This window comes from Lepisosteus oculatus, chromosome 3, assembly GCF_040954835.1.
Source record: "Lepisosteus oculatus isolate fLepOcu1 chromosome 3, fLepOcu1.hap2, whole genome shotgun sequence".
Classification (NCBI taxonomy): Eukaryota; Metazoa; Chordata; class Actinopteri; order Semionotiformes; family Lepisosteidae; genus Lepisosteus; species Lepisosteus oculatus.
Genome location: NC_090698.1, coordinates 8,545,744 through 8,571,696, shown reverse-complemented (window position 1 = coordinate 8,571,696; position 25,953 = coordinate 8,545,744). Strand labels below are relative to the sequence as shown.

General features: G+C 50.3%; 5 protein-coding genes across 8 annotated transcripts; all 5 read right to left on the bottom strand.

Moving 5' to 3' along the window:
• Positions 1-1,935: 1,935 nt before the first annotated feature.
• Positions 1,936-3,905, bottom strand: LOC138233251 (zona pellucida sperm-binding protein 4-like). Of its 4 annotated transcripts, none has more exons than XR_011187435.1 (8): positions 3,686-3,905; positions 3,423-3,610; positions 3,248-3,345; positions 2,764-3,162; positions 2,529-2,676; positions 2,374-2,452; positions 2,173-2,297; positions 1,936-2,092 (listed from the first exon to the last, which is right to left on the bottom strand). XR_011187435.1 is itself a non-coding variant. In XM_069186609.1 (8 exons), the coding sequence occupies exons 1-8, from the start codon at positions 3,897-3,899 to the stop codon at positions 1,956-1,958; spliced, it is 1,398 nt and encodes a 465-aa protein (XP_069042710.1). In that variant the 5' UTR covers positions 3,900-3,905; the 3' UTR covers positions 1,936-1,955. The 4 variants fall into 4 exon arrangements, 2 of the variants coding, with proteins under 2 accessions (XP_069042710.1, XP_069042711.1); XM_069186609.1 differs by having other exon boundaries at positions 1,936-2,107; positions 2,173-2,295; positions 2,377-2,452; XM_069186610.1 differs by having other exon boundaries at positions 2,173-2,295; positions 2,377-2,452.
• Positions 3,906-6,396: 2,491 nt separating this feature from the next.
• On the bottom strand, positions 6,397-8,472 carry LOC138237783 (zona pellucida sperm-binding protein 3-like). The gene is made up of 9 exons (XM_069187627.1): positions 8,070-8,472; positions 7,881-7,999; positions 7,702-7,805; positions 7,426-7,603; positions 7,227-7,344; positions 7,026-7,111; positions 6,826-6,944; positions 6,599-6,724; positions 6,397-6,512 (listed from the first exon to the last, which is right to left on the bottom strand). The coding sequence occupies exons 1-9, from the start codon at positions 8,430-8,432 to the stop codon at positions 6,397-6,399; spliced, it is 1,329 nt and encodes a 442-aa protein (XP_069043728.1). The 5' UTR covers positions 8,433-8,472.
• A 2,144-nt stretch (positions 8,473-10,616) lies between these two features.
• LOC138237838 (zona pellucida sperm-binding protein 4-like) lies at positions 10,617-12,572 on the bottom strand. The gene is made up of 9 exons (XM_069187684.1): positions 12,351-12,572; positions 12,088-12,275; positions 11,913-12,010; positions 11,708-11,835; positions 11,441-11,630; positions 11,206-11,353; positions 11,054-11,129; positions 10,848-10,970; positions 10,617-10,768 (listed from the first exon to the last, which is right to left on the bottom strand). The coding sequence occupies exons 1-9, from the start codon at positions 12,550-12,552 to the stop codon at positions 10,632-10,634; spliced, it is 1,290 nt and encodes a 429-aa protein (XP_069043785.1). The 5' UTR covers positions 12,553-12,572; the 3' UTR covers positions 10,617-10,631.
• Positions 12,573-15,019: 2,447 nt separating this feature from the next.
• On the bottom strand, positions 15,020-17,130 carry LOC138233219 (zona pellucida sperm-binding protein 3-like). The gene is made up of 8 exons (XM_069186606.1): positions 16,729-17,130; positions 16,540-16,658; positions 16,361-16,464; positions 16,085-16,262; positions 15,886-16,003; positions 15,685-15,770; positions 15,485-15,603; positions 15,020-15,383 (listed from the first exon to the last, which is right to left on the bottom strand). Exons 1-8 carry the CDS (start codon positions 17,089-17,091, stop codon positions 15,196-15,198), a joined length of 1,275 nt encoding a protein of 424 aa, XP_069042707.1. The 5' UTR covers positions 17,092-17,130; the 3' UTR covers positions 15,020-15,195.
• Positions 17,131-23,370: 6,240 nt separating this feature from the next.
• On the bottom strand, positions 23,371-25,368 carry LOC138233203 (zona pellucida sperm-binding protein 4-like). Its single transcript, XM_069186605.1, has 9 exons — positions 25,125-25,368; positions 24,862-25,049; positions 24,687-24,784; positions 24,468-24,595; positions 24,201-24,390; positions 23,966-24,113; positions 23,814-23,889; positions 23,608-23,730; positions 23,371-23,527 (listed from the first exon to the last, which is right to left on the bottom strand). Exons 1-9 carry the CDS (start codon positions 25,336-25,338, stop codon positions 23,391-23,393), a joined length of 1,302 nt encoding a protein of 433 aa, XP_069042706.1. The 5' UTR covers positions 25,339-25,368; the 3' UTR covers positions 23,371-23,390.
• Between the last annotated feature and the right edge of the window lie 585 nt (positions 25,369-25,953).

Sequence of the window (25,953 nt, the reverse complement as noted above, 5' to 3'; positions counted from 1 at the left end):
TGGAGGAACTTCAGCTCATTGATTGGCTGAAAGTTCCATGGGCATCAGAGTCCCACATGGGTTACTCGGCCCTACCAGTCCCTGATTGGTTGGTCAAGGTGAGATATGAGTCACTTACTCCTGACACTTAGTAATGCAGTCCAGATGTCCAACTGGCACTCCCTAGACAGATAGGCGCCAGTGGGTGACCATTGATCATGATAGCCAGGCTTAGCTAAGTGCATCCCCCTTTGGGAGCTGTCCTTATCAAAAGAAAACATCTTGCATGAATAGTTTCTCTGTGGCTGCACCACAGAGATGAACAGAGAAATGGGGCCTCATTTGGGAAGGCTCAGAACACTTAATTCTTTCTTATTAATAAGCCTCGCCGCTACAACTGGAAAAAATGCGTCGGAGTTTGTACAGACGGAGCTAAAGCGACAACAGGCAGACACAGCGGTGTAGTTGCACGAATTAGAAGAGGTTGCTCCAGATATGAAGTGGATGCACTGCAGCATCCACCGCGAGGCCTTGGCCGCCAATAAAATGCCTGAGGATTTGAAATCCGTGTTAGACTCTGCTGTCAAAGTTGTGAATTTGATCAAAGCTCGACCAATGAATTCACGTCTGTTCAGTGTGCTTTGTAATGAAATGGGCAGCGAACATGTGCAGCTTTTCCTACATACCGAAGTGAGATGGTTATCAAGGGGCAGAGTGCTCACGAGGCTCCTTGAGCTGCACTCTGAGGTACGGATGTTTTTGCATGACCAGCAATCTCCCTTGGCAAGTCTATTTGATGATCCAGTGTGGCTGGTAAAATTGGCCTACCTGGCTGATATATTCTCATGTTTGAATGAGCTGAATCTGGGTCTGCAGGGCTTCTCTTTAACAATTTTTGATGTGTCTGACAAGATCACTGCTATGAAGAAAAAGCTGCAACTGTTTGTTAAAATCAACGCATGTGATGTGTCTGCTTTCCCAACTCTGGAGAACCATCTGCACACATATGGTGTGGAACTTGATGCTGCTGTTCGAGATGTGATTGCAGTGCACCTCTTCTCATTGAAAGAGCAGTTCTTAGGGTATTTTCCAGTTGAGGCCACACCAGAGTGGATCAGGAACCCCTTTATTGTTGATGCCGAAAGAATACCCAAGAATCTCTCCTGTGCTGAGCAAGAGAAGTTGCTTGAGTTTTTAGCTGATGTGACTCTGATGTCAGAATTGAAACGACAGTCACTGTTGCATTTCTGGATCCAAAGACGGAGTGAATACCCAGCCCTCTCATTCAAGGCTGTGCAATTTTTGATGCCTTTTGCTACTACTTACCTTTGTGAGAAAGGCTTCTCTGCAATCGAGACAAACTACCGCAGCAAAATGGATGCTGAGCCAGCTCTGCAGTTGAAGCTCACTGCCCATCGTCCATGACATTGCAAGGCTTTGCCAAACTAAATAAGCTCGCCCCTCTCACTGAAATGGTAAGTGCTCAGTGTTATTTGTGTTTCTATTTTTATGTGTATGTGAGTGTGCACATGCCCGCATGTTGGTCATTGAGATTTTCTGTGGTTCCTATGGGAAGAGGACTTGGAGGTGGTACTTGGGTGCTTTGATCAGTGGTGGTACTTGGTCCAAGAAGTTTGAGAACCACTGAGCTAGAAAAACCTTACTTGTTAACCACATGAAATGGCCTCTCTGTATCAAGCACCACTGAGATGAAAGAGAGAGGGACTAGCAAGGGAGCAGAAAACTTAATTGCTGTATTTTAGTAAGCCTTGCCGCTACAACACCGATCAGCAAAATGTGGAAAGGGTGTCAAAAACCTAGACAGATGCACTTGTTCCCTGAAGAAAAATTAGGAAGCTAGAAGCTCACCAACACTAACATACCAGATGGAGGTATCGACGCCACCCCTATGATAGTCCCAAGGAACACACTAAAACAATACTAAGCCACAATGAGTAGAGATCAGTGCAAAGCCTTTATTCACACTCCATGCACAGCTTGGCATTCTGGAACCGAGGTCTAGATCTCCACACAGCCACCAGCACCAGAGCAGAGACCACAAGCACAGTGGAGGCAGCTACTACCAGCAGCCCATAGCTCAGGAACTGGGGTGCTGTGGAGAGAAGAGCTTTAGTGAGGGGTCAGACACGGGGAAAAGGATCAGACACTCAACCTCCATCCCTCCTTCCTCACCTTCAGGATGGGAATCCAGCCGATCCAGAGCTGGAAGCTCAGACCCAACCAGGATCACTTCCCCACTGGACACCAGTGCCGTTTCTCTGGAGGAGTCCTGTGCCACTTGAGCAACAGCTCTTCCTGCAAGAGGAAAGGACACCAGCATGAGGAAAGGATACACACAGCTGACTGGCACAACTGCCCTGTCCCAAGAGAACTCACTCCTCCTGCCACACATGGGCACACAGCGGTCAGTAGCGGTCGGCTGGCACACTGCTGCACTACAGTGGATGAACACCTAGAGAGAGCAGAGCAAGGGTCACTGCACAGCCCAGGACCAGCCACCACCTCCTTCCCCACAAGCTGCTCCCTACCTTCTCCTTCAGAGGAACCTGAGAGGCAGGAGCCACAAAAGTGAACATCTGAATCATGAAGCGCTGGTAGTGCGTTGGGTACGGCAGCCCTGAGGAGCCACCCACAGGGATCAAGGTGGTCTGGTAGTTGTCACCTCCGTAGGGACACCTGCAAGGACAGCAACAGGGAGGGTGAGCCCTGCCACAAGGGGACACTACTGAGACAAGCCAGTCTGAGCCACAGGGGTCAGGTTACCCAGCAACCAGAAGGCTCCAGCTGGGCTGGCTGAGAGGACTGGGAGTGGAAGTGGCCCAGCAGTCCCCCAGGGTCAGGACAATGTTGGGGTCAGCCCTGTTCAAGATGTGGACCTCCACATACACAGGATCCCGCAGCACCTTGGTCACAGGGTAGTCCAGGTCACTGTAGTAGGAGTCATACAGCTCTCCTGAGGACAACAGCAGCAGAAGCAGGGGTTCAGCAGAAGCCCCACACACCCGGCTCACACAGCCCAAGGCCTGACAGCTACCTCTGGCAATCCTGAGCTCCACACGGAGAGGTCCTGGAGACACTGCCGGAGGGGGTGGGGAGACCGTGTACACCACAGCCTGCACTGGAACAAGGTCATCGTCTGCATACCTGCACTGGAAGAACAGCCTGGAGAGAGAAGCAGGCAGTCATGGGATCCAGACAGGACCTGGCAAGACCAGAACGCTCTGGGAAGCAGGAGCTGCTAACTCACTTGTAGAAACTGTCCCTTGTGATGGAGCCAGCAGGTCCCCCAATCACAGCAAATGTTGAGGACATCATGTTCTCATACACCACAGCACCACCTTCAGTCTGGAGGAAGGACACATGAACAAGGTCAGGAATCACCACAGGAACAACATCCTCAGCTGAAGGATCAAGCCCCTCACCTTCATACTGGTGCCACAGGCACTGACTGGGAACTGGAACATGGCAAAGCCAGCAGTGGTGCTAACAGGGCCACAGGGGGCACTCCTGCCCCCCTGCAGGCTGACTGAACCCAGACTCAGCTGAGGGCTGGTGGCATTCTTGGACACGACCACCACAAACTGGCCATCCCTGGTGCACTGGACAGTCACTGGAGGAAAGCAAGAGCTGGTAAACCAAGCCTGTTAAGCTCATCATAGAAGACGCTCAAGATCCCAAAACCCACCTTCATTCCCATAGTAACAGCGATTTTGGCTGGTCAGATCAAAGCAGCAATTTTTAGCTTCACAGTCACTTTTACTGATAGTCAAGTTACCACATGCTATCTTATCACTGTCATTAACCAGGCACTTCTGAACCTGAGCTAAAGAACAATCCAACACCAACAAAAACAACACAAGGTGCAATCCCATCCTCCCTCTGATCATTGACTTCTCCATCGTGAAACTCGGCGAGGAGCTGCAGATAAGCGGCGCTCAGCTCCTGAAATACTCGCTGCGCCCTGATTGGCTGAGGGCGGCGATTGGAGGGCTGTAGGGCCGGAGCGCGCGCACGAGGATTTCGGACACTCAGAGGGTCGTCAGACTCAGCTGATTAATCACGGAGCGTCCTGTTCGACTGGAACGAGCTATCATGCGCGTTAGACCAAGGTCTCCGACTCTAAACTAAATATGTGTGGCGTCTATTGCTTCTTTTAGTGATGACCTCGTCTCACATGATCGTTTCGATCCCTGAATGACTTGTTGTGTTTAGCCAGACGTAGCTCACACGATGCGATGATTGCCGCTTCCCTCTTGTATTAGGCCTCGTGAAATCCGACTGCCGCTAGCTCAGATTTTTGTTTTTCCACTTTTCTTTTTACTTTTAGCTAACTCGCTATTAGCGGGAGAGTGTGCAGTTTTGAAATTTTGTTCTGTATTTCCCTTTTTCACGTAGACTCTAGCATTGCAGATTTGAATGCGAAGGTATAAAAAGTAATCATGCTCCCTTTCCTTGTGGTTCTCGGTCTCTTTGCTTCATAATTTTCGCTCAAACACTACGACTATGAAATAGGCAATCAGATTGGTCAAACAGTTGGCGAATTTGTCGCGGCCAGTCCGTTTCGCTCCACTATGCACAGTAGCGAATGTGGGGCTCGTGCGGCAATAGCCAAGAGAATGCTCCTGGGTAGCGCACACGGTGCCTTTTTTTCTGTCGGTCAACACTCAGGGAAGAGACTTTTACAACCCATTCGACAAGAGTTAAACACACACAAGGGCAGTAAGATGTATGACATTCCATGCACAGATCCGAATGGATTTTTAGGCTATCGAAAGAAAGAAAAAGTAGCCCATTTCTTTTATGCCAAAAATTCTTGCGATCGATCGGCTGGTCGATTACCCCCGATTTAAAGTGTCAATTTGTCCCGAACTTTCTTTCTATAATTAATTTATAATCTTCAGTTATACATTTTCTAGCCTGTGCAGGGGTCACATTTCGGCGTTTAGTTGAACGTTCATTTGAATATTAATTGAAAGACGCTTGATACAAACACTGCGTCCTTGCGTAAAGAATTAATCGTTTCGCTACTTTATCGACAACGCGTAGAAAACTCGGGGAGATGCAGGAGTACTTGAACAAATTCGTCCGTCGTTTTGGCGCGAATATTTTCTTGAAAGACCGGTAGAAGCAGACACTCGGCGACCGTAACAGGGGGCAGGCGACTCCCCCGGACAGCAGAGAAGGTTAAAACCGACAGTTCACCGTTTTGTGCTAAAACGCCGGAAGAAAACAGGGTCCATAAAACCACTTTAATACCGGGTCTCTCCCCCTTGTGACCGATATAAAGCTGGATAATAAGATACGGGAGACACCATACGGCTACCGTTTGTGAATAATATTGCCAGCAGCCATATCACCCTGCAACTCACAACTGGCAACCCACTGAAGCTAAGCAGGTGTGAGCCTGGTCCGTACCTGGATGGGAGACCTCCTGGGAAAAACTAAGGTTGCTGCTGGAAGAGGTGTTAGTGGGGCCAGCAGGGGGCGCTCACCCTGCGGTCTGTGTGGGTCCTAATGCCCCAGTACAGTGACGGGGACACTATACTGTAAACAGGCGCCGTCCTTCGGATGAGACGTAAAACCGAGGTCCTGACTCTCTGTGGTCATTAAAAATCCCAGGGCGCTTCTCGAAAAGAGTAGGGGTGTAACCCCGGTGTCCTGGCCCTGGCCCCCTGGCCTTTACCCCATCATGGCCTCCTAATAATCCCCTTCTATGAATTGGCTACATTACTCTGCTCTCCTCCCCACTGATAGCTGATGTGTGGTGAGCGTTCTGGCGCACTATGGCTGCCGTCGCATCATCCAGGTGGATGCTGCACATTGGTGGTGGTGGAGGGGAGTCCCCATTACCTGTAAAGCGCTTTGAGTGGAGTGTCCAGAAAAGCGCTATATAAGTGTAAGCAATTATTATTATAATATTCACTGCTCCTGGGAAGGGCAGGAACAATCGCTACCAGCACTGACGAGAATCTCGGTCCCTAGCGTCCCCATGTAGTTTCACAGAAACTCCTACATTTTAATCCCATATTCCATGGAACAAAGGGACAGTAAAGTCCTAAAATGCTCTCTGCAAGGATACTGTGGAGATGGCACAAGTGCTCCTGCACTAGTAGGACTCTCCTCCAGGCAAGCTTGAAAGGGCAGCTATTGTTCCCCCGTGATTTGATGTCCCTGCTCTTCTGCCTTCGAGCAGATACTAAGGAACAAGCCTGAGACTCCCACAGGAACCTGAACAGCTGGTGTTCTTCCAAACTGCAGGAAGAGTCTGCTGGAGGAGCTGTAAGAAGAGTGGCCATAGCCTCAGACAGCATTCATACCCAACCCTCTCCAGCACAGCAAGAAGCAGCTCATGACAAGAGACCCTTTGCAACCAGTTTATTGCTCATTCACATCAAGTCAGTTCATGGGTTTGTGTTGCTTCCTCCTGCGCAGGACTGTCCCCAGCAGAGCAGCACAGACCAGCCCCACCGCAGTCACCACACCAGCCAGGATCACAGCCTCCACAGGCAGGCCTGGAAAGAAAGCACAGAGGAGCCTCAGCAAGTGGGCACTGCCACGGAGAGGGGCCAGCCAACATGACAGCACCTCCTGCCAGTACCTGTGGACTTGCCCTCCTCTGCTCTTAGCTGGGAGCTCTGGCCTTCTGCCTCCACTGGCCTCTCAGCAACCTGCTCTTGCAGCACAAACACGGGACCAACAGTGGCATCAGCTTCCCACTCAGGAGCTGCAACAAGAGCAGGACAAGCCTGGCTGTAGACCACACTGCTTGACCCCCACTTTCCCGAGGAGATCCATGCCATGAGCGGCAGAGCAAGGGTGCCTTACCCCCTGTAGAAGCCAGGTCCCTCCTGCTCCTGCCACCCCAATACCTGGATCGTACACTTGGCACACAGCTCGAGTCACAGCAGCTGCAGACCTCGTCACTCCCATCCACTGATCTCCACCTACAGCAGGGACACAGGGTCAGAGCAGCTCCCTCACCTGAGCACCAGCTGGACACAGCAGCCCCCTGCCTCCTCACTGACCTGCTGCCCTCAGTGTAGCAGTCCTTGTTCAGGGAGTCCACACTCTGGGAAGCAGGAGTCACCTTCAGGTGGCAGGTGATGTAGATCTGCCAAGAGCACGAGTGGATCAAGCTACACCCAGGCCTCCATCTGGGGCTTGTAATGGAAATGCTGTTCCACAACCTTCACAAACCCATAAAAGCAGAAGGATCAAGTACTCACTGAGCTCCTGGCATCCTGATAGAACCTGAAGGCATCCAGCTTCATCTGCAGCTTGGTGTCCTGGGTTCTTGGCATGAACTGCGAGCTGGAGCCTGTGGATTTGGCGTCAGTCAGGCACCTGAAAGGAGAGAAGGCAGTGTAGAACTGGAGAGACGGCAGGCAGTATTCACTAGCTCAAGCCACCCGAGGTCACACCCACCCTTTGTTCTCAATGAAGGAGTAACTGGGGGTGGAGGTCTGGTCAGGGACCAAGGTGGCCACGCAGCTGTCCACAAAGAGCCGAAGGGGCTGGTGGTTGGCCTGGGTGACGGAGGCTTCGATGTTCAGGACGTCCCCCAGGTAGAACACATTGGAGGACCTCTGGGAGCGCCAGTCATCTGGATGGGAAGGGAACCCCAATCTCAAGCACAGATCCCGTCGATCCAACTGCACTGGCTGTACAGTCACACCGTGCTTCATCTCAGGGGAGACCTACCACTCATGAGGCTCAGGGAGAAGTCCAGCAGATCCTCAGCAGACTTGGTGGAGGTGTAGGGGACCCAGGTGGGCTTCAGGGCATTGCTGCTCACATTGTGGAGCCTAGCACACAGGAGGCAGGTGTCAGCAGGGAGTCAAGCTCCAGGCAGGCAGCCCTGCTGCTCCTCCAGGACTCACCTCATGTACTGACACTCGATACCCACAACAGCGCCATTCGTTCTCACTATGGGGGTGTTGGCCAGCGGCTTCGGGGTGTAGTTGAGAGAGAAGCTGTACACCAGTTGCTCGTCCACAGTCTAGACAGATCACAGATCCAGTCACCCAACTGCCGAGAACCCGAAGCTGCCCAACGGCAGAACCACTTACACTCAGCACACTGCGACACGCCTGCAGCTCAGCCTCGAAGATCAGGAGCTGCGCCGCGGTGTCCTGCCGGGTGACCGCACAGTCTCCCAGGCTGAGATCCGAAGCGTTGATCAGCTGCCCGGTGCCGAACAGGTCTGTCTTGACCTGCACCACGATCGTACTCTCCCCGCACTGCGCCGACACAGCCCGGATAACCTGCTGCTTCTGCTGCCGTGGCAGCAGAGGCGAGTCCAGAAAGGCGACCCCCTTGCGCCTGATGCCGGATTGGACGTTAGCGCGGGCGCGCCATTGCGCAGCATCACACAGAACTGCGAGGAACAGCAAGGTCAACAGCCGAAAGGCGAGACCACTAGAAAACCACATCTTGAAATGAAAACAACTCGCAAAACCACGATACCTGCTGTTTGCGAGCTCCTTCTTTTTAAAGCCACCGAGACTTTCGCACGTGATGACGTTCAGGTTCGCAGAGTGAAGATTTTCACGAGGACCCGAACTCGGTCAGCTCACACGCAGGAGGACAGGATATGGAATCCACCCCGTGGAAAAGCCATTATAGTTCAAGTGAAGGAGGATCATGGAGACTCATTTCTCCTGAATAGACGGGTCATTGTTTACAGTGAATACTTACGGTTAAACACCGGGGTAAAGTTAGCTTGAAGTTCGAAAACGATTTTGGCACGCCTGTAGCGTTTTCACGACACAAGCTATTGGCTTGTGAACAGCATTCCCCTATCCCAGTGCATAGTGCCACATTAAATAGAAGCACGAGAAAAAGAGATTCAGAACGCAAAGCTGTGTCGGTCTTCTGTGTAAACAATCGGTTTGAAAATCATGGGAGCTGTTTTTAATAAGCTGCTGAGTCAAGAATATTTGAATCTTTCTGCTGTCAGTATTGTGAATATAGTTGACCCTTACCTGAATGAAAACAGGACATAAAGAAAGGGTTTCAGAAATCAAGCAAAACTTTATTCCCGTGCTTACAGTCTGGGTAATTGGAGACTGCGCTGTTCTGCTTCCTATGGTGATATACGGTTTTTTCGCACGAAGCCGTGTTGAGCAGTATTTCTCGCGTTGTGGACGTGTGTACACAGCGGTCCCCCCGGGTTCCAGTTAGTGCGTAATTACGCATCGATGAAAAACCGGAGGTTTAAAAAAAGATAATTAGCTCACTGATAGTTTGATGTAGAGGCTGTGGACATTTCCACAAGTCGTGGTCTTTAAAATGCATTTGGTTTGAAGGCGTTCTGTGCTTCCATTGCGAAGATATGGACAAAAGAATATTCGTGCGTGGTCCAAAAAAGTGCTAAAAACGACAATGTGAAGGCTATTAAAACATTCACAATGTACTTGATACACAAAGCAAGTGTTTTCGTAACCCTAGGAGGTTTCGTGAAAGCGCTACAGGCGTGCCAAAATCGTTTTCGAACTTCCGGCGAACTTTCCCCCGGTCAGTTACACTAGGACACTGGCTGTATTTTGCGGTACGTGCGTCTAATATTTCCTGTTAGAGCTTTTGCCTGCTGGCCACCAGATGTTAAGAATGATCTGATCAGAGGTGAACTAGTGAGAAAAGATAAGACCTGGTCCGAAAACGTCTCACTTTACATACAGTACATCATAAGATCTCATTATTGATTATGTGGGAAAGGTTTGCACAAATGATTTCAATGAATTTGCCGAAAATGAGATATTTCGTGGCTTTAATGTGTCCCTCTAGTGAAAAGACAAACTCGTAGTGATACAGTATTTCCTTCTCCAGATCTGTGGGCAGTGACGACACGTGTTTTGTCCCCCAGCTGAAATGTTGGTTGTGGGGACTTCAGGAGTCAGTCTTCTACAGTGGAAAACACGAATAGCTTTACTTTAAGTCTTCACGATAGCACACACACACACAGTCATTGAAATCGATTTAGACTGATCTGAAGAGTGTCTATTGGGTTGGACTCCTGCCTAGTGTACATGCAGGGGGAGTTTGCATGTTCAGTTATGCTAGGAACTGGCTCATCTCCACCACTTTTATTGGACGTGGGCTGTAGAGAACTGGCTGAAAGTCACAATCATCTTGTTCATGCACAGCACTAGTCCCCAAGTTAAATCATGGTTTAATTTTTCCTTTGCCAGGTAGCTGAAGGAAAAACTAATTGTAATCAAACTAGAAATGTTTGGCTGCCTGGGTCCTGGTGTGTTGTTCTAAAGAACTAGAACAGGAGGGCATTGGCTGAACTCACTCAGAAGGGAGAGGGAGCAAGTTTGTCAACTTGCGCCCGAGGGCTGGAGAGATGAAAGAGGAATTGGTTATGAGCCCTCTAGGTATTTCCCCCCTCCCCCAAAGTGCAGTCAATTAGAATCCAGGCCAGTCGAAGGAATATCATTAAGACCACAGACTCCAAGAAAAAGCAGTGGCCAAGAACTAGTGCAAGTACTTGTCTATGAAAGATGGAAAAGCACGGCCATTGAAGAGGCTTACAGGGACATCTTCACAGACACTGAACTACAGCACTTAATGCTGACAGAAGAGGGAAGCATACAAGACAGTACACAAGGGAGTTCAGAACAAGGCCTTTATTCATACTCCAGATTAGGCTTGGTATTCTGGATGTGAGGTCTAGATCTCCACACAGCCACCAATACCAGAGAACAGACCACAAGCACAGTGGAGGCAGCTACTACCAGCAGCCCATAGCTCAGGAACCGGGGTGCTGTGGAGAGAAGAGCTTTAGTGAGGGGTCAGACACAGGGAACAGGATCAGACACTCAGCCTCCATCCCCCTCCCTCACCTTCAGGATGGGAATCCAGCTGACCCAGAGCTGGAAGCTCGGATCCAACCAGGATCACTTCCCCACTGGACACCAGCACAGTTTCTCTGGAGGAGTCCTCTGCCACTCGAGCAACAGCTCTTCCTGCAAGAGGACAGGACAACAGCATCAGGAAAGGATACACACAGCTGACTGGCACACAACCGCCCTGTCCCCAGAGAACTCACTCCTCCTGCCACAGGTGGGCACACAGCGGTCAGTAGCGGTCGGCTGGCACACTGCTGCACTACAGTGGATGAACACCTGGAGAGAGCAGAGCAAGGGTCACTGCACAGCCCAGGACCAGCCACCACCTCCTTCCCCACAAGCTGCTCCCTACCTTCTCCATCAGAGGCACCTGAGAGGCAGGATCCACAAAAGTGAACATCTGAATCATGAAGCGCTGGTAGTGCGTTGGGTACGGCAGCCCTGAGGGGCCACCCACGGGGATCAAGGTGCTCTGGTAGTTGTCACCTCCATAGGGACACCTGCAAGGACAGCAACAGGGAGGGTGAGCCCTGCCACAAGGGGACACTACCAAGACAAGCCAGTCTGAGCCACAGGGGTCAGGTTACCCAGCAACCAGAAGGCTCCAGCTGGGCTGGCTGAGAGGACTGGGAGTGGAAGTGGCCCAGCAGTCCCCCAGGGTCAGGACAATGTTGGGGTCAGTCCTGCTCAAGATGTGGACCTCCACATACACAGGATCCCGCAGCACCTTGGTCACAGGGTAGTCCAGGTCACTGTAGTAGGAGTCATACAGCTCTCCTGAGGAGAAGAGCAGCAGCGGGGTTCAGCAGAAGCCCCACACACTCGGCTCACACAGCCCAAGGCCCGACAGCTACCTCTGGCAATCCTGAGCTCCACACGGAGAGGTCCTGGAGACACTGCCGGAAGGGGTGGGGAGACTGTGTAGACCACAGCCCGCACTGGAACAAGGTCATCATCTGCATACCTGCACTGGAAGAACAGCCTGGAGAGAGAAGCAGGCTGTCATGGGATCCAGCAAGACCAGAGCACTGTGGGAAGCAGCAGCAGCTGCTCACTCACTTGTAGAAACTGTCCCTTGTGATGGAGCCAGCAGGTCCCCCAATCACAGCAAATGTTGAGGACATCATGTTCTCATACACCACAGCACCACCTTCAGTCTGGAGGAAGGACACATGAACAAGGTCAGGAATCACCACAGGAACAACATCCTCAGCTGAAGGATCAAGCCCCTCACCTTCATGCTGGTGCCACAGGCACTGACTGGGAACTGGAACATGGCAAAGCCAGCAGTGGTGCTAACAGGGCCACAGGGGGGACTCCTGCCCCCCTGCAGGCTGACTGAACCCAGGCTCAGCTGAGGGCTGGTGGCATTCTTGGACACGACCACCACAAACTGGCCATCCCTGGTGCACTGGACAGTCACTGGAGGGAAGCAAGAGCTGGTAAACCAAGCCTGTTAAGCTCATCATAGAAGACGCTCAAGATCCCAAAACCCACCTTCATTCCCATAGTAACAGCGATTTTGGCTGGTCAGATCAAAGCAGCAATTTTTAGCTTCACAGTCACTTTTACTGATAGTCAAGTTACCACATGCTATCTTATCACTGTCATTAACCAGGCACTTCTGAACCTGAGCTACAGACCAATCCAACACCAGCAAAAACAACACACTGTACAACCCCATCCTCCCTCTGATCATGAACTTCTCCACCGTGAAACTCACCGAGGAACTGCAAACAAGCGGCGCTCAGCTCCTGAAATACTCGCTGCGCCCTGATTGGCTGAGGGCGGCGATTGGAGGGCTGTAGGGCCGGAGCGCGCGCACGAGGATTTCGGACACTCAGAGGGTCGTCAGACTCAGCTGATTAATCACAGAGCGTCCTGTTCGACTGGAACGAGCTATCATGCGCGTTAGACCAAGGTCTCCGACTCAAAACTAAATATGTGTGGCGTCTATTGCTTCTTTTAGTGATGACCTCGTCTCACATGATCGTTTCGATCCCTGAATGACTTGTTGTGTTTAGCCAGACGTAGCTCACACGATGCGATGATTGCCGCTTCCCTCTTGTATTAGGCCACGTGAAATCCGACTGCCGCTAGCTCAGATTTTTGTTTTTCCACTTTTCTTTTTACTTTTAGCTAACTCGCTATTAGCGGGAGAGTGTGCAGTTTTGAAATGTTGTTCTGTATTTCCCTTTTTCACGTAGACTCTAGCATTGCAGATTTGAATGCGAAGGTATAAAAAGTAATCATGCTCCCTTTCCTTGTGGTTTTCGGTCTCTTTGCTTCATAATTTTCGCTCAAACACTACAACTACGAAATAGGCAATCAGATTGGTCAAACAGTTGGCGAATTTGTCGCGGCCAGTCCGTTTCGCTCCACTATGCACAGTAGCGAATGTGGGGCTCGTGCGGCAATAGCCAAGAGAATGCTCCTGGGTAGCGCACACGGTGCCTTTTTTTCTGTCGGCCAACACTCAGGGAAGAGACTTTTACAACCCATTCGACAAGAGTTAAACACACACAAGGGCAGTAAGATGTATGACATTCCATGCACAGATCCGAATGGATTTTTAGGCTATCGAAAGAAAGAAAAAGTAGCCCATTTCTTTTATGCCAAACATTCTTGCGATCGATCGGCTGGTCGATTACCCCCGATTTAAAGTGTCAATTTGTCTCGAACTTTCTTTCTATAATTAATTTATAATCTTCAGTTATACATTTTCTAGCCTGTGCAGGGGTCACATTTCGGCGTTTAGTTGAACGTTCATTTGAATATTAATTGAAAGACGCTTGATACAAACACTGCGTCCTTGCGTAAAGAATTAATCGTTTCGCTACTTTATCGACAACGCGTAGAAAACTCGGGGAGATGCAGGAGTACTTGAACAAATTCGTCCGTCGTTTTGGCGCGAATATTTTCTTGAAAGACCGGTAGAAGCAGACACTCGGCGACCGTAACAGGGGGCAGGCGACTCCCCCGGACAGCAGAGAAGGTTAAAACCGAAAGTTCACCGTTTTGTGCTAAAACGCCGGAAGAAAACAGGGTCCATAAAACCACTTTAATACCGGGTCTCTCCCCCTTGTGACCGATATAAAGCTGGATAATAAGATACGGGAGACACCATACGGCTACCGTTTGTGAATAATATTGCCAGCAGCCATATCACCCTGCAACTCACAACTGGCAACCCACTGAAGCTAAGCAGGTGTGAGCCTGGTCCGTACCTGGATGAGAGACCTCCTGGGAAAAACTAAGGTTGCTGCTGGAAGAGGTGTTAGTGGGGCCAGCAGGGGGCGCTCACCCTGCGGTCTGTGTGGGTCCTAATGCCCCAGTACAGTGACGGGGACACTATACTGTAAACAGGCGCCGTCCTTCGGATGAGACGTAAAACCGAGGTCCTGACTCTCTGTGGTCATTAAAAATCCCAGGGCGCTTCTCGAAAAGAGTAGGGGTGTAACCCCGGTGTCCTGGCCAAATTTCCCCCATCATGGCCTCCTAATAATCCCCTTCTATGAATTGGCTACATTACTCTGCTCTCCTCCCCACTGATAGCTGATGTGTGGTGAGCGTTCTGGCGCACTATGGCTGCCGTCGCATCATCCAGGTGGATGCTGCACATTGGTGGTGGTGGAGGGGAGTCCCCATTACCTGTAAAGCGCTTTGAGTGGAGTGTCCAGAAAAGCGCTATATAAGTGTAAGCAATTATTATAATATTCACTGCTCCTGGGAAGGGCAGGAACAATCACTACCAGCACTGACGAGAATCTCGGTCCCTAGCGTCCCCATGTAGTTTCACAAACTCCTACATTTTAATCCCATATTCCATGGAACAAAGGGACAGTAAAGTCCTAAAATGCTCTCTGCAAGGATACTGTGGAGATGGCACAAGTGCTCCTGCACTAGTGGGACTCTCCTCCAGGCAAGCTTGAAAGGGCAGCTGTTGTTCCCCCCGATTTGATGTCCCTGCTCTTCTGCCATTGAGCAGATACTAAGGAACAAGCCTGAGACTCCCACAGGAACAGCTGGTGTTCTTCCAAACCGCAGGTAGAGTCTGCTGGAGGAGCTGTAAGAAGAGTGGCCATAGCCTCAGACAGCACAGCATTCATACCCAACCCATACAGATCCCCCCTCCAGCACAGCAAGAAGCAGCTCATGGCAAGAGACCCTTTGCAACCAGTTTATTGCTCATTCACATCAAGTCAGTTCATGGGTTTGTGTTGCTTCCTCCTGCGCAGGACTGTCCCCAGCAGAGCAGCAGAGACCAGCCCCACCGCAGTCACCACACCAGCCAGGATCACAGCCTCCACAGGCAGGCCTGGAAAGAAAGCACAGAGGAGCCTCAGCAAGTGGGCACTGCCACAGAGAGGGGCCAGCCGACATGACAGCACCTCCTGCCAGTACCTGTGGACTTGCCCTCCTCTGCCCTTAGCTGGGAGCTCTGGCCTTCTGCCTCCACTGGCCTCTCAGCAACCTGCTCTTGCAGCACAAACACGGGACCAACAGTGGCATCAGCTTCCCACTCAGGAGCTGCAACAAGAGCAGGACAAGCCTGGCTGTAGACCACACTGCTTGACCCCCACTTTCCCGAGGAGATCCATGCCATGAGCGGCAGAGCAAGGGTGCCTTACCCCCTGTAGAAGCCAGGTCCCTCCTGCTCCTGCCACCCCAATACCTGGATCGTACACTTGGCACACAGCTCGAGTCACAGCAGCTGCAGACCTGGTCACTCCCATCCACTGATCTCCACCTACAGCAGGGACACAGGGTCAGAGCAGCTCCCTCACCTGAGCACCAGCTGGACACAGCAGCCCCCTGCCTCCTCACTGACCTGCTGCCCTCAGTGTAGCAGTCCTTGTTCAGGGAGTCCACACTCTGGGAAGCAGGAGTCACCTTCAGGTGGCAGGTGATGTAGATCTGCCAAGAGCACGAGTGGATCAAGCTACACCCAGGCCTCCATCTGGGGCTTGTAATGGAAATGCTGTTCCACAACCTTCACAAACCCATAAAAGCAGAAGGATCAAGTACTCACTGAGCTCCTGGCATCCTGATAGAACCGGAAGGCATCCAGCTTCATCTGCAGCTTGGTGTCCTGGGTTCTTGGCATGAACTGCGAGCTGGAGCCTGTGGATTTGGCGTCAGTCAGGCACCTGAAAGGAGAGAAGGCAGTGTAGAACTGGAGAGACGGCAGGCAGTATTCACTAGCTCAAGCCACCCGAGGTCACACCCACCCTTTGTTCTCAATGAAGGAGTAGCTGGGGGTGGAGGTCTGGTCAGGGACCAAGGTGGCCACGCAGCTGTCCACAAAGAGCCGAAGGGGCTGGTGGTTGGCCTGGGTGACGGAGGCTTCGATGTTCAGGACGTCCCCCAGGTAGAACACATTGGAGGACCTCTGGGAGCGCCAGTCATCTGGATGGGAAAGGAACCCCAATCTCAAGCACAGATCCCATCGATCCAACTGCACTGGCTGTACAGTCACACCGTGCTTCATCTCAGGGGAGACCTACCACTCATGAGGCTCAGGGAGAAGTCCAGCAGATCCTCAGCAGACTTGGTGGAGGTGTAGGGGACCCAGGTGGGCTTCAGGGCATTGCTGCTCACATTGTGGAGCCTAGCACACAGGAGGCAGGTGTCAGCAGGGAGTCAAGCTCCAGGCAGGCAGCCCTGCTGCTCCTCCAGGACTCACCTCATGTACTGACACTCGATACCCACAACAGCGCCATTCGTTCTCACTATGGGGGTGTTGGCCAGCGGCTTCGGGGTGTAGTTGAGAGAGAAGCTGTACACCAGTTGCTCGTCCACAGTCTAGACAGATCACAGATCCAGTCACCCAACTGCCGAGAACCCGAAGCTGCCCAACGGCAGAACCACTTACACTCAGCACACTGCGACACGCCTGCAGCTCAGCCTCGAAGATCAGGAGCTGCGCCGCGGTGTCCTGCCGGGTGACCGCACAGTCTCCCAGGCTGAGATCCGAAGCGTTGATCAGCTGCCCGGTGCCGAACAGGTCTGTCTTGACCTGCACCACGATCGTACTCTCCCCGCACTGCGCCGACACAGCCCGGATAACCTGCTGCTTCTGCTGCCGTGGCAGCAGAGGCGAGTCCAGAAAGGCGACCCCCTTGCGCCTGATGCCGGATTGGACGTTAGCGCGGGCGCGCCATTGCGCAGCATCACACAGAACTGCGAGGAACAGCAAGGTCAACAGCCGAAAGGCGAGACCACTAGAAAACCACATCTTGAAATGAAAACAACTCGCAAAACCACGATACCTGCTGTTTGCGAGCTCCTTCCTTTTAAAGCCACCGAGACTTTCGCGCGTGATGACGTTCAGGTTCGTAGAGTGAAGATTTTCACGAGGACCCGAACACGGTCAGCTCACACGCAGGAGGACAGGATATGGAATCCACCCCGTGGAAAAGCCAGTGTAGTTAAACCGGAGGAAGATCGCGGAGACTCATTTCTCTTGAGCAGACTGCTGATTGTTTACAATGAATATTATAAACTAGGATCTTCGCTATATTTTGCGGCCACGGTATCTAATATTTCCTGTTACAGCTGTTGTTTCTGACAAGATGTACAAAATGAATAAGATAAGATCTAGTCCCGAAACGTCTGAATTCACATCAATTCTAAGATTATTATAGAATTGAAACTGTGAATGTCTCCTTCTGTCAAAATGATCATTGTATAGTTACAGTCTTGTAAATTATAAAACTCCTTCTTTATTTTCGTTCGAATGTTCTTCTGCTTCGCCGATCAATCTGGAGGAAAAGCGCTGGGTGAACGATTTCAAGAATTAAAAGCCTAAAACGGAGAAAGGGAGAAACTCGTCGTGATATTTCCTTCTCCGGATCTGTGTGCAGTGCAGACACGCTTTGTCCCAGCGAACAAGTCGGACGCGCGCGGAGCGCAGACAACTGTTCTCACACCTTCCGATTCAGGAGTGAAAGAGGCGCCTGGCGTTGCTGCTCTTTACATTAGGGCTGCACGCATGCTTCTCTGTTAGCACTGCTTTCCTGAAGCTCTGGGGTTCTGGGTTCGATTCGTGGTGGGGTTTCTTCTGGAGGAGTTTGCAAGCTCTCCATTTTCACCCCACCGTCCAAATACTGTACGTGCTGTCACGGTGAACGGCCGGACTAACTCCCCCCCGCACGTCTGATGGTCCACTGTGTGTCGGCTTAGGAACCGGCTGGTCTCCACTTTCTGTTGGGCTCAGTGCTTTCAAGTTCTTTCATGTAGACGAGCTGTTGACAAATCCTACTAATTATTAGTTTTTCTTGTGACACTCAACTGTGCATCGCCCATTTTTCTTGCTTAAGCCTGTATTTTACACCCAAAAGAAACATGGGTAGCGTCATAGGAATTGTGTAATACATCTATAGATTTTCTAACATTTTTATCCTGTACAATGTTGCAAGGGAAGCTGAAGCCTATCCCAGCAAGCAACAGGCCCAAAGTGGGGTACACCCAGGATGGGACACCAGTCTATTGCAGTGAAAATTGGAAGGTAGTGTTGTTTTTTTTTAATGTATCAATAAAACAATGCATTTCTGATACAGTGGGGGTGTTACAGACGTATGCCTAGCTTTACTGTTTAATGTTTCCATGCTATGTTCCTGCTCTAATAGTGCGTCTTCCTGACTACATAGTTTTAAATCAGCACTGCTTCTACGAAAAACCAAGGCAAGGTGTTGAAAAAGTGGTTTTCAAGAGCTCTTCGATGTCAATCATGCGTCACATTTCCAGTTTTGATTTTCTTTCAGATATCTGCTTGAGCATGTACTGTGTCCTCCAGAATTATTGGCACCCTTGGTAAAGATGAGCCAAAAAGGCTATGAAAAATGTCTTTGTTATTCATCAGCTTGATCTTACACTGAAAATATGAGAGAAATCGAACCTTTCGGTGAGGTAAAATTGTTCAAAGAAAAACAATCCTTTTAAAAAACAAACATTTTTCTCAAAAACACACGTGTCACAATTATTGGCACCCCTCCCTTTGTCAGGATAACAGCACTGAGTCTTCTCTTATAATGCTGGATGAGGTGGGAGAACACATACTGTATAAAGGGATCTGAGATCCTCGCTTGTGGACTCTCCTCTTCAGCTCACCCCACAGCTTGATTCTGTGGTCAGTGAACCATTTCTGTGTGGGTTTGGATCATTGTCCTGCTGGAAGATCCAACCACTACCCAGTCTTAGCCTCCTGGCAGAGCAGCCACATTTTGACCTAAAATCTCCTGGTATTTGATGGAGTCCATGATTCCATGATATATAAGAACTGTTCTGGGTTAGTTTGAGAAAAATACACCAAGTATCTCTGTTTCGCATCCATGCGCTTGAAAGAAAAACTTCTGAGATGGACTTCTGACTGCCTTTAAAGGGGAAATGGGAAATATTTCTCCAACAGAGCCACATTCGTCAACGATTGATTGAAAATGAATACCTCGCAAAAATCAAGTATTATGTCCTGGCTGAAAGGAATAGACACCAAGAGTAATGAGGCCAACTCCGACAGATCATGCACACCTGTTGAGATTGCGGAGGATTATACATCGGCCACCGACAAACTCTGTTGCTGAACCTGCTAGTGTTAGCAAGCGTCGGAAGATGGCTACAAGGCGGTACGATCCAAATGATCTAAATTTGGGATTTACTTTGGTCAGTGAACCATTTCTGTGTGGGTTTGGATCATTGTCCTGCTGGAAGATCCAACCACTACCCAGTCTTAGCCTCCTGGCAGAGGCAGCCACATTTTGACCTAAAATCTCCTGGTATTTGATGGAGTCCATGATTCCATGTATCCATCCAATCTGTGGGGATGCAGATCTCCCGCAGACACAAAGAAGCAGTGGCAGGCTGGTTGCTGTGCCAATCAGCGCTCTCTGGCTCTGTGCCAGGCAGTGGTGCTGCTTGCGACGTAGTGAGAGAGATTTCTACTGAGATGCTCTAGCAGTGGGCTCTCTGAAGTCCGGCTAGTTAGTTCAGGCTTACTAGCAGAGTTTGTGCACAGGAGAAAAATGACTGCGGGTCCCAGCAGGTCAGGAAGAAGACCGGTCCGTGCCTGATGAAGCGCTAGTTCTGAATAGTGATTCAGCTGTCCACGAGGCTTGCTGCTGATGCTAACTTCGGGTGGATCCTTTGGTTACACGCTGGCAACCTCCGTCCTCGACTCTTAGAGCAAAGGAAAGTCCTGCACTCGGACACACTGGCCGTTACGTGGTGGTCCAGGCTGAGTCTGAGGATGCTCAGGTGGAGCCCTGAGGCTGAATGTCCAGCAGGCGCGCTGCGAGAATCTCCTGCGCTTCCCCAACTGTTCTGCCCTGCAAACCGTTCCCCAGGGGCTCCGTGTTGCCTCTTTTTACCTAGAGGAACTGCAGGTTGTTCATTGGTTCAACGTTTCATGGGCATCAGAGATCCACGTGAGGTTAACCTGCCCTACCAGTTCCTGATTGGCTGATGAGTAACCATGCCCTTAGGGTCGTAAACCAACTTTGAATCAGACTCTCCCTTGAAATCTCAGACTTTAAGGCGCCAGAGATGAACAGTTATTAAGTTTGCTGGAGAATATCAGGAATTGGGAGTTGCTCCTTATCAGGACACTCTATCAGCTAGAACAGTGGTTCTCAAATTTTGGTACGTGCCGCCAGGTGGTAAGCCATATGACCCTGGAACTGTGTTGTGTGCGCTGAAAAATCGGGACGGGTTTTCATATTTTCTATTTTAATACGTGTCCAATACGCAGCCTACGTACTTCGGTACAGCGCTCCGCTAATATTTAAGTGGACACAGAGTTATGATGTAATTCCATACCTCTCTATAGGAATGCATGCTATGAAGTAAGTGACCAATTGTATTTAAAAAAAGCTATCTCCACCAAATAGGGAGGTAGGAGAACGTGCGTGATCTTGGAACACGCCAATCTTGTAAGCATGGGAAAGCGTGATACATAACAGAAAAATATATAAGAACTGTTCTGGGTTAGTTTGAGAAAAATACATCAAGTTTCTCTGTTTCGCATCCATGCGCTTGAAAGAAAAACTTCTGAGATGGACTTCTGACTGCCTTTAGAGGGGAAATGGGAATTATTTCTCCAACAGCGCCACATTCGTCAACGATTGATTGAAAATGAATACCTCGCAAAAATCAAGTATTATGTCCTGGCTGAAAGGAATAGACACCAAGAGTAATGAGGCCAGCTCCGACAGATCATGCACGCCTGTTGAGATTGAGGAGGATTATACATCGGCCACCGACAAACTCTGCTGCTGAACCTGCTAGTGTTAGCAAGCGTCGGAAGATGGCTACAAGGCGGTACGATCCAAATGATCTAAATTTGGGATTTACTTACACCGGGACAGAGGAAGACCCAAGACCACAGTGTGTCGTGTGCTGTGAGATTCTCAGCAATAAAAGCATGAAGCCAGCACTTTACTATGAAGCATGCGCTCTTGAAGGATAAGCCTGTTGATTTTTTTCAAAGGAAACTTAAAGATCTGAAGCAGCACAAGTCCACCATAACAAACAGTGCCACTCCAATTTCCAAAGCCCAAGAAGCATCTTACTACTCAAGCTTGCGGATCGCTAAAGCAGGTAAGCCCCACACTATCGGTGAAGAACTTTGTTTACCATTGGTAAAAGAGCTGATACTTATTATGTGTGGAGAAAAAGCTGCTAAACAGCTCGACCTGGTGGCCCTTTCGAATGACACAGTCACTCGCAGAATTATTGATATGGCAGATGATGTCAAAAGTACGCTGATAGAGCGCGTTAAGATGAGCAGATTCTTTTCACTGCAATTAGATGAGTCTGTAGATGTCGTCAATTTGGCAAATTTGCTTGTTTACGTTAGATATGAGTTTGAGGGCATGTCGCATGAGGACTTTCTGTTCTGCGAGCCGCTACCATCAAGAACTACAGGAGAGCACGTATTTCAGCTTCTGAATGAATTTATTGAAGAGAATGGCATTGACTGGAAAAAATGCGTCGGAGTTTGTACAGACGGTGCTAGAGCGACGACAGGCAGACACAGCGGTGTAGTTGTACGAATTAGAAGAGGTTGCTCCAGACATGAAGTGGGCGCACTGCAGCATCCACCGCGAGGCCTTGGCCGCCAATAAAATGCCTGAGGATCTGAAATCCGTGTTAGACTCTGCTGTCAAAGTTGTGAATTTGATCAAAGCTCGACCAATGATTTCATGTCTGTTCAGTGTGCTTTGTAATGAAATGGGCGGCGAACATGTGCAGCTTTTCCTACATACCGAAGTGAGATGGTTATCAAGGGGCAGAGTGCTCACGAGGCTCCTTGAGCTGCACTCTGAGGTACGGATGTTTTTGCATGACCAGCAATCTCCCTTGGCAAGTCTATTTGATGATCCAGTGTGGCTGGTAAAATTGGCCTACCTGGCTGATATATTCTCATGTTTGAATGAGCTGAATCTGGGACTGCAGGGCTTCTCTTTAACAATTTTTGATGTGTCTGACAAGATCACTGCTATGAAGAGAAAGCTGCAACGGTTTGTTAACAAAATCAACACAGGCGATGCATCTGCTTTCCCAACTCTGGAGAACCACCTGCACACATATGGTGTGGAACTTGATGCTGCTGTTCGAGATGTGATTACATTGCACCTCTTCTCATTGAAAGAACAGTTCTCAGAGTATTTTCCAGTTGAGGCCACAGCAGAGTGGATCAGCAACCCCTTTACTGTTGATGCAGAAAGAATACCCAAGAACCTCTCCTGTGCTGAGCAACAGAAGTTGCTCGAGTCATCATCTGATGTCAGAATTGAAACGACAGTCACCGTTGCATTTCTGGATCCAAAGACGGAGTGAATACCCAGCCCTCTCATTCAAGGCTGTGCAATTTTTGATGCCTTTTGCTACTACCTACCTTTGTGAGAAAGGCTTCTCTGCAATCAAGACAAAGTACCACAGCAAAACGGTTGCTGAGCCAGATCTGCGGTTGAAGCTCACTGCCCATCGTCCATGACATTGCTAAACTAAACAAGCTCACCCCTCTCACTGAAATGGTAAGTGCTCAGTGTTATGTGTTTCTATTTTTATTAGATGTGTATGTGAGAGTGTGCACATGCCCACATGTTGGTCATTGAGATTTGTGGTTCCTATGGGAAGATGACTTGGAGGCGGCACTTGGATGCTTTGGTTTGATCAGTGGTGGTACTTGGTCCAAAAAGTTGGAGAACCACGGAGCTAGAAAAACCTTACTTGTTAACCACATGGAATGGCCTCTCTGTATCAAGCACCACTGAGATGAAAGAGAGGGACTAGCAAGGGAGCAGAAAACTTAATTGCTGTATTTTAGTAAGCCTCACCGCTACAACACCGATCAGCAAAATGTGGAAAGGGTGTCAAAAACCTAGACAGATGCACTTGTTCCCTGAAGAAAAACCAGGAAGCTAGAAGCTCACCAACACTCCATACCAGATGGAGGTATCGACACCACCACTATGATATTCACAAGGAACACACTAAAACAGTACTAAGCCACAATGAGTAGAGATCAGTGCAAAGCCTTTATTCACACTCCATGCACAGCTTGGCCTTCTGGATCCAAGGTCTAGATCTCCACACAGCCACCAGCACCAGAGCAGAGACCACAAGCACAGTGGAGGCAGCAACTACCAGCAGCCCATAGCTCAGGAACTGGGGTGCTGTGGAGAGAAGAGCTTTAGTGAGGGGTCAGACACAGGGAACAGGATCAGACACTCAGCCTCCATCCCTCCTCCCTCACCTTCAGGATGGGAATCCAGCCGATCCAGAGCTGGAAGCTCAGACCCAACCAGGATCACTTCCCCACTGGACACCAGCGCAGTTTCTCTGGAGGAGTCCTGTGCCACTTGAGCAACAGCTCTTCCTGCAAGAGGACAGGACACCAGCATGAGGAAAGGATACACACAGCTGACTGGCGCACAACCGCCCTGTCCCCAGAGAACTCACTCCTCCTGCCACACATGGGCACACAGCGGTCAGTAGCGGTCGGCTGGCACACTGCTGCACTACAGTGGATGAACACCTGGAGAGAGCAGAGCAAGGGTCACTGCACAGCCCAGGACCAGCCACCACCTCCTTCCCCACAAGCTGCTCCCTACCTTCTCCTTCAGAGGAACCTGAGAGGCAGGATCCACAAAAGTGAACATCTGAATCATGAAGCGCTGGTAGTGCGTTGGGTACGGCAGCCCTGAGGAGCCACCCACAGGGATCAAGGTGGTCTGGTAGTTGTCACCTCCATAGGGACACCTGCAAGGACAGCAACAGGGAGGGTGAGCCCTGCCACAAGGGGACACTACCAAGACAAGCCAGTCTGAGCCACAGGAGTCAGGTTACCCAGCAACCAGAAGGCTCCAGCTGGGCTGGCTGAGAGGACTGGGAGTGGAAGTGGCCCAGCAGTCCCCCAGGGTCAGGACAATGTTGGGGTCAGCCCTGTTCAAGATGTGGACCTCCACATACACAGGATCCCGCAGCACCTTGGTCACAGGGTAGTCCAGGTCACTGTAGTAGGAGTCATACAGCTCTCCTGAGGACAAGAGCAGCAGTGGGGTTCAGCAGAAGCCCCACACACTCGGCTCACACAGCCCAAGACCTGACAGCTACCTCTGGCAATCCTGAGCTCCACACGGAGAGGTCCTGGAGACACTGCCGGAGGGGGTGGGGAGACCGTGTACACCACAGCCTGCACTGGAACAAGGTCATCGTCTGCATACCTGCACTGGAAGAACAGCCTGGAGAGAGAAGCAGGCAGTCATGGGATCCAGACGGGACCTGGCAAGACCAGAACACTCTGGGAAGCAGCAGCAGCTGCTGCTCACTCACTTGTAGAAACTGTCCCTTGTGATGGAGCCAGCAGGTCCCCCAATCACAGCAAATGTTGAGGACATCATGTTCTCATACACCACAGCACCACCTTCAGCCTGGAAGATGGACACATGAACAAGGTCAGGAATCACTACAGCAGCAACATCCTCAGCTGAAGGATCAAGCCCCTCACCTTCATGCTGGTGCCACAGGCACTGACTGGGAACTGGAACATGGCAAAGCCAGCAGTGGTGCTAACAGGGCCACAGGGGGGACTCCTGCCCCCCTGCAGGCTGACTGAACCCAGGCTCAGCTGAGGGCTGGTGGCATTCTTGGACACGACCACCACAAACTGGCCATCCCTGGTGCACTGGACAGTCACTGGAGGGAAGCAAGAGCTGGTAAACCAAGCCTGTTAAGCTCATCATAGAAGACGCTCAAGATCCCAAAACCCACCTTCATTCCCATAGTAACAGCGATTTTGGCTGGTCAGATCAAAGCAGCAATTTTTAGCTTCACAGTCACTTTTACCGATAGTCAAGTTACCACATGCTATCTTATCACCGTCATTAACCAGGCACTTCTGAACCTGAGCTAAAGAACAATCCAACACCAACAAAAACAACACAACGTGCAACCCCATCCTCCCTCTGATCATTGACTTCTCCATCGTGAAACTCGGCGAGGAGCTGCAGATAAGCGGCGCTCAGTTCCTGAAATACTCGCTGCGCCCTGATTGGCTGAGGGCGGCGATTGGAGGGCTGTAGGGCCGGAGCGCGCGCACGAGGATTTCGGACACTCAGAGGGTCGTCAGACTCAGCTGATTAATCACAGAGCGTCCTGTTCGACTGGAACGAGCTATCATGCGCGTTAGACCAAGGTCTCCGACTCAAAACTAAATATGTGTGGCGTCTATCGCTTCTTTTAGTGATGACCTCGTCTCACATGATCGTTTCGATCCCTGAATGACGTGTTGTGTTTAGCCAGACGTAGCTCACACGATGCGATGATTGCCGCTTCCCTCTTGTATTAGGCCACGTGAAATCCGACTGCCGCTAGCTCAGATTTTTGTTTTTCCACTTTTCTTTTTACTTTTAGCTAACTCGCTATTAGCGGGAGAGTGTGCAGTTTTGAAATGTTGTTCTGTATTTCCCTTTTTCACGTAGACTCTAGCATTGCAGATTTGAATGCGAAGGTATAAAAAGTAATCATGCTCCCTTTCCTTGTGGTTTTCGGTCTCTTTGCTTCATAATTTTCGCTCAAACACTACAACTACGAAATAGGC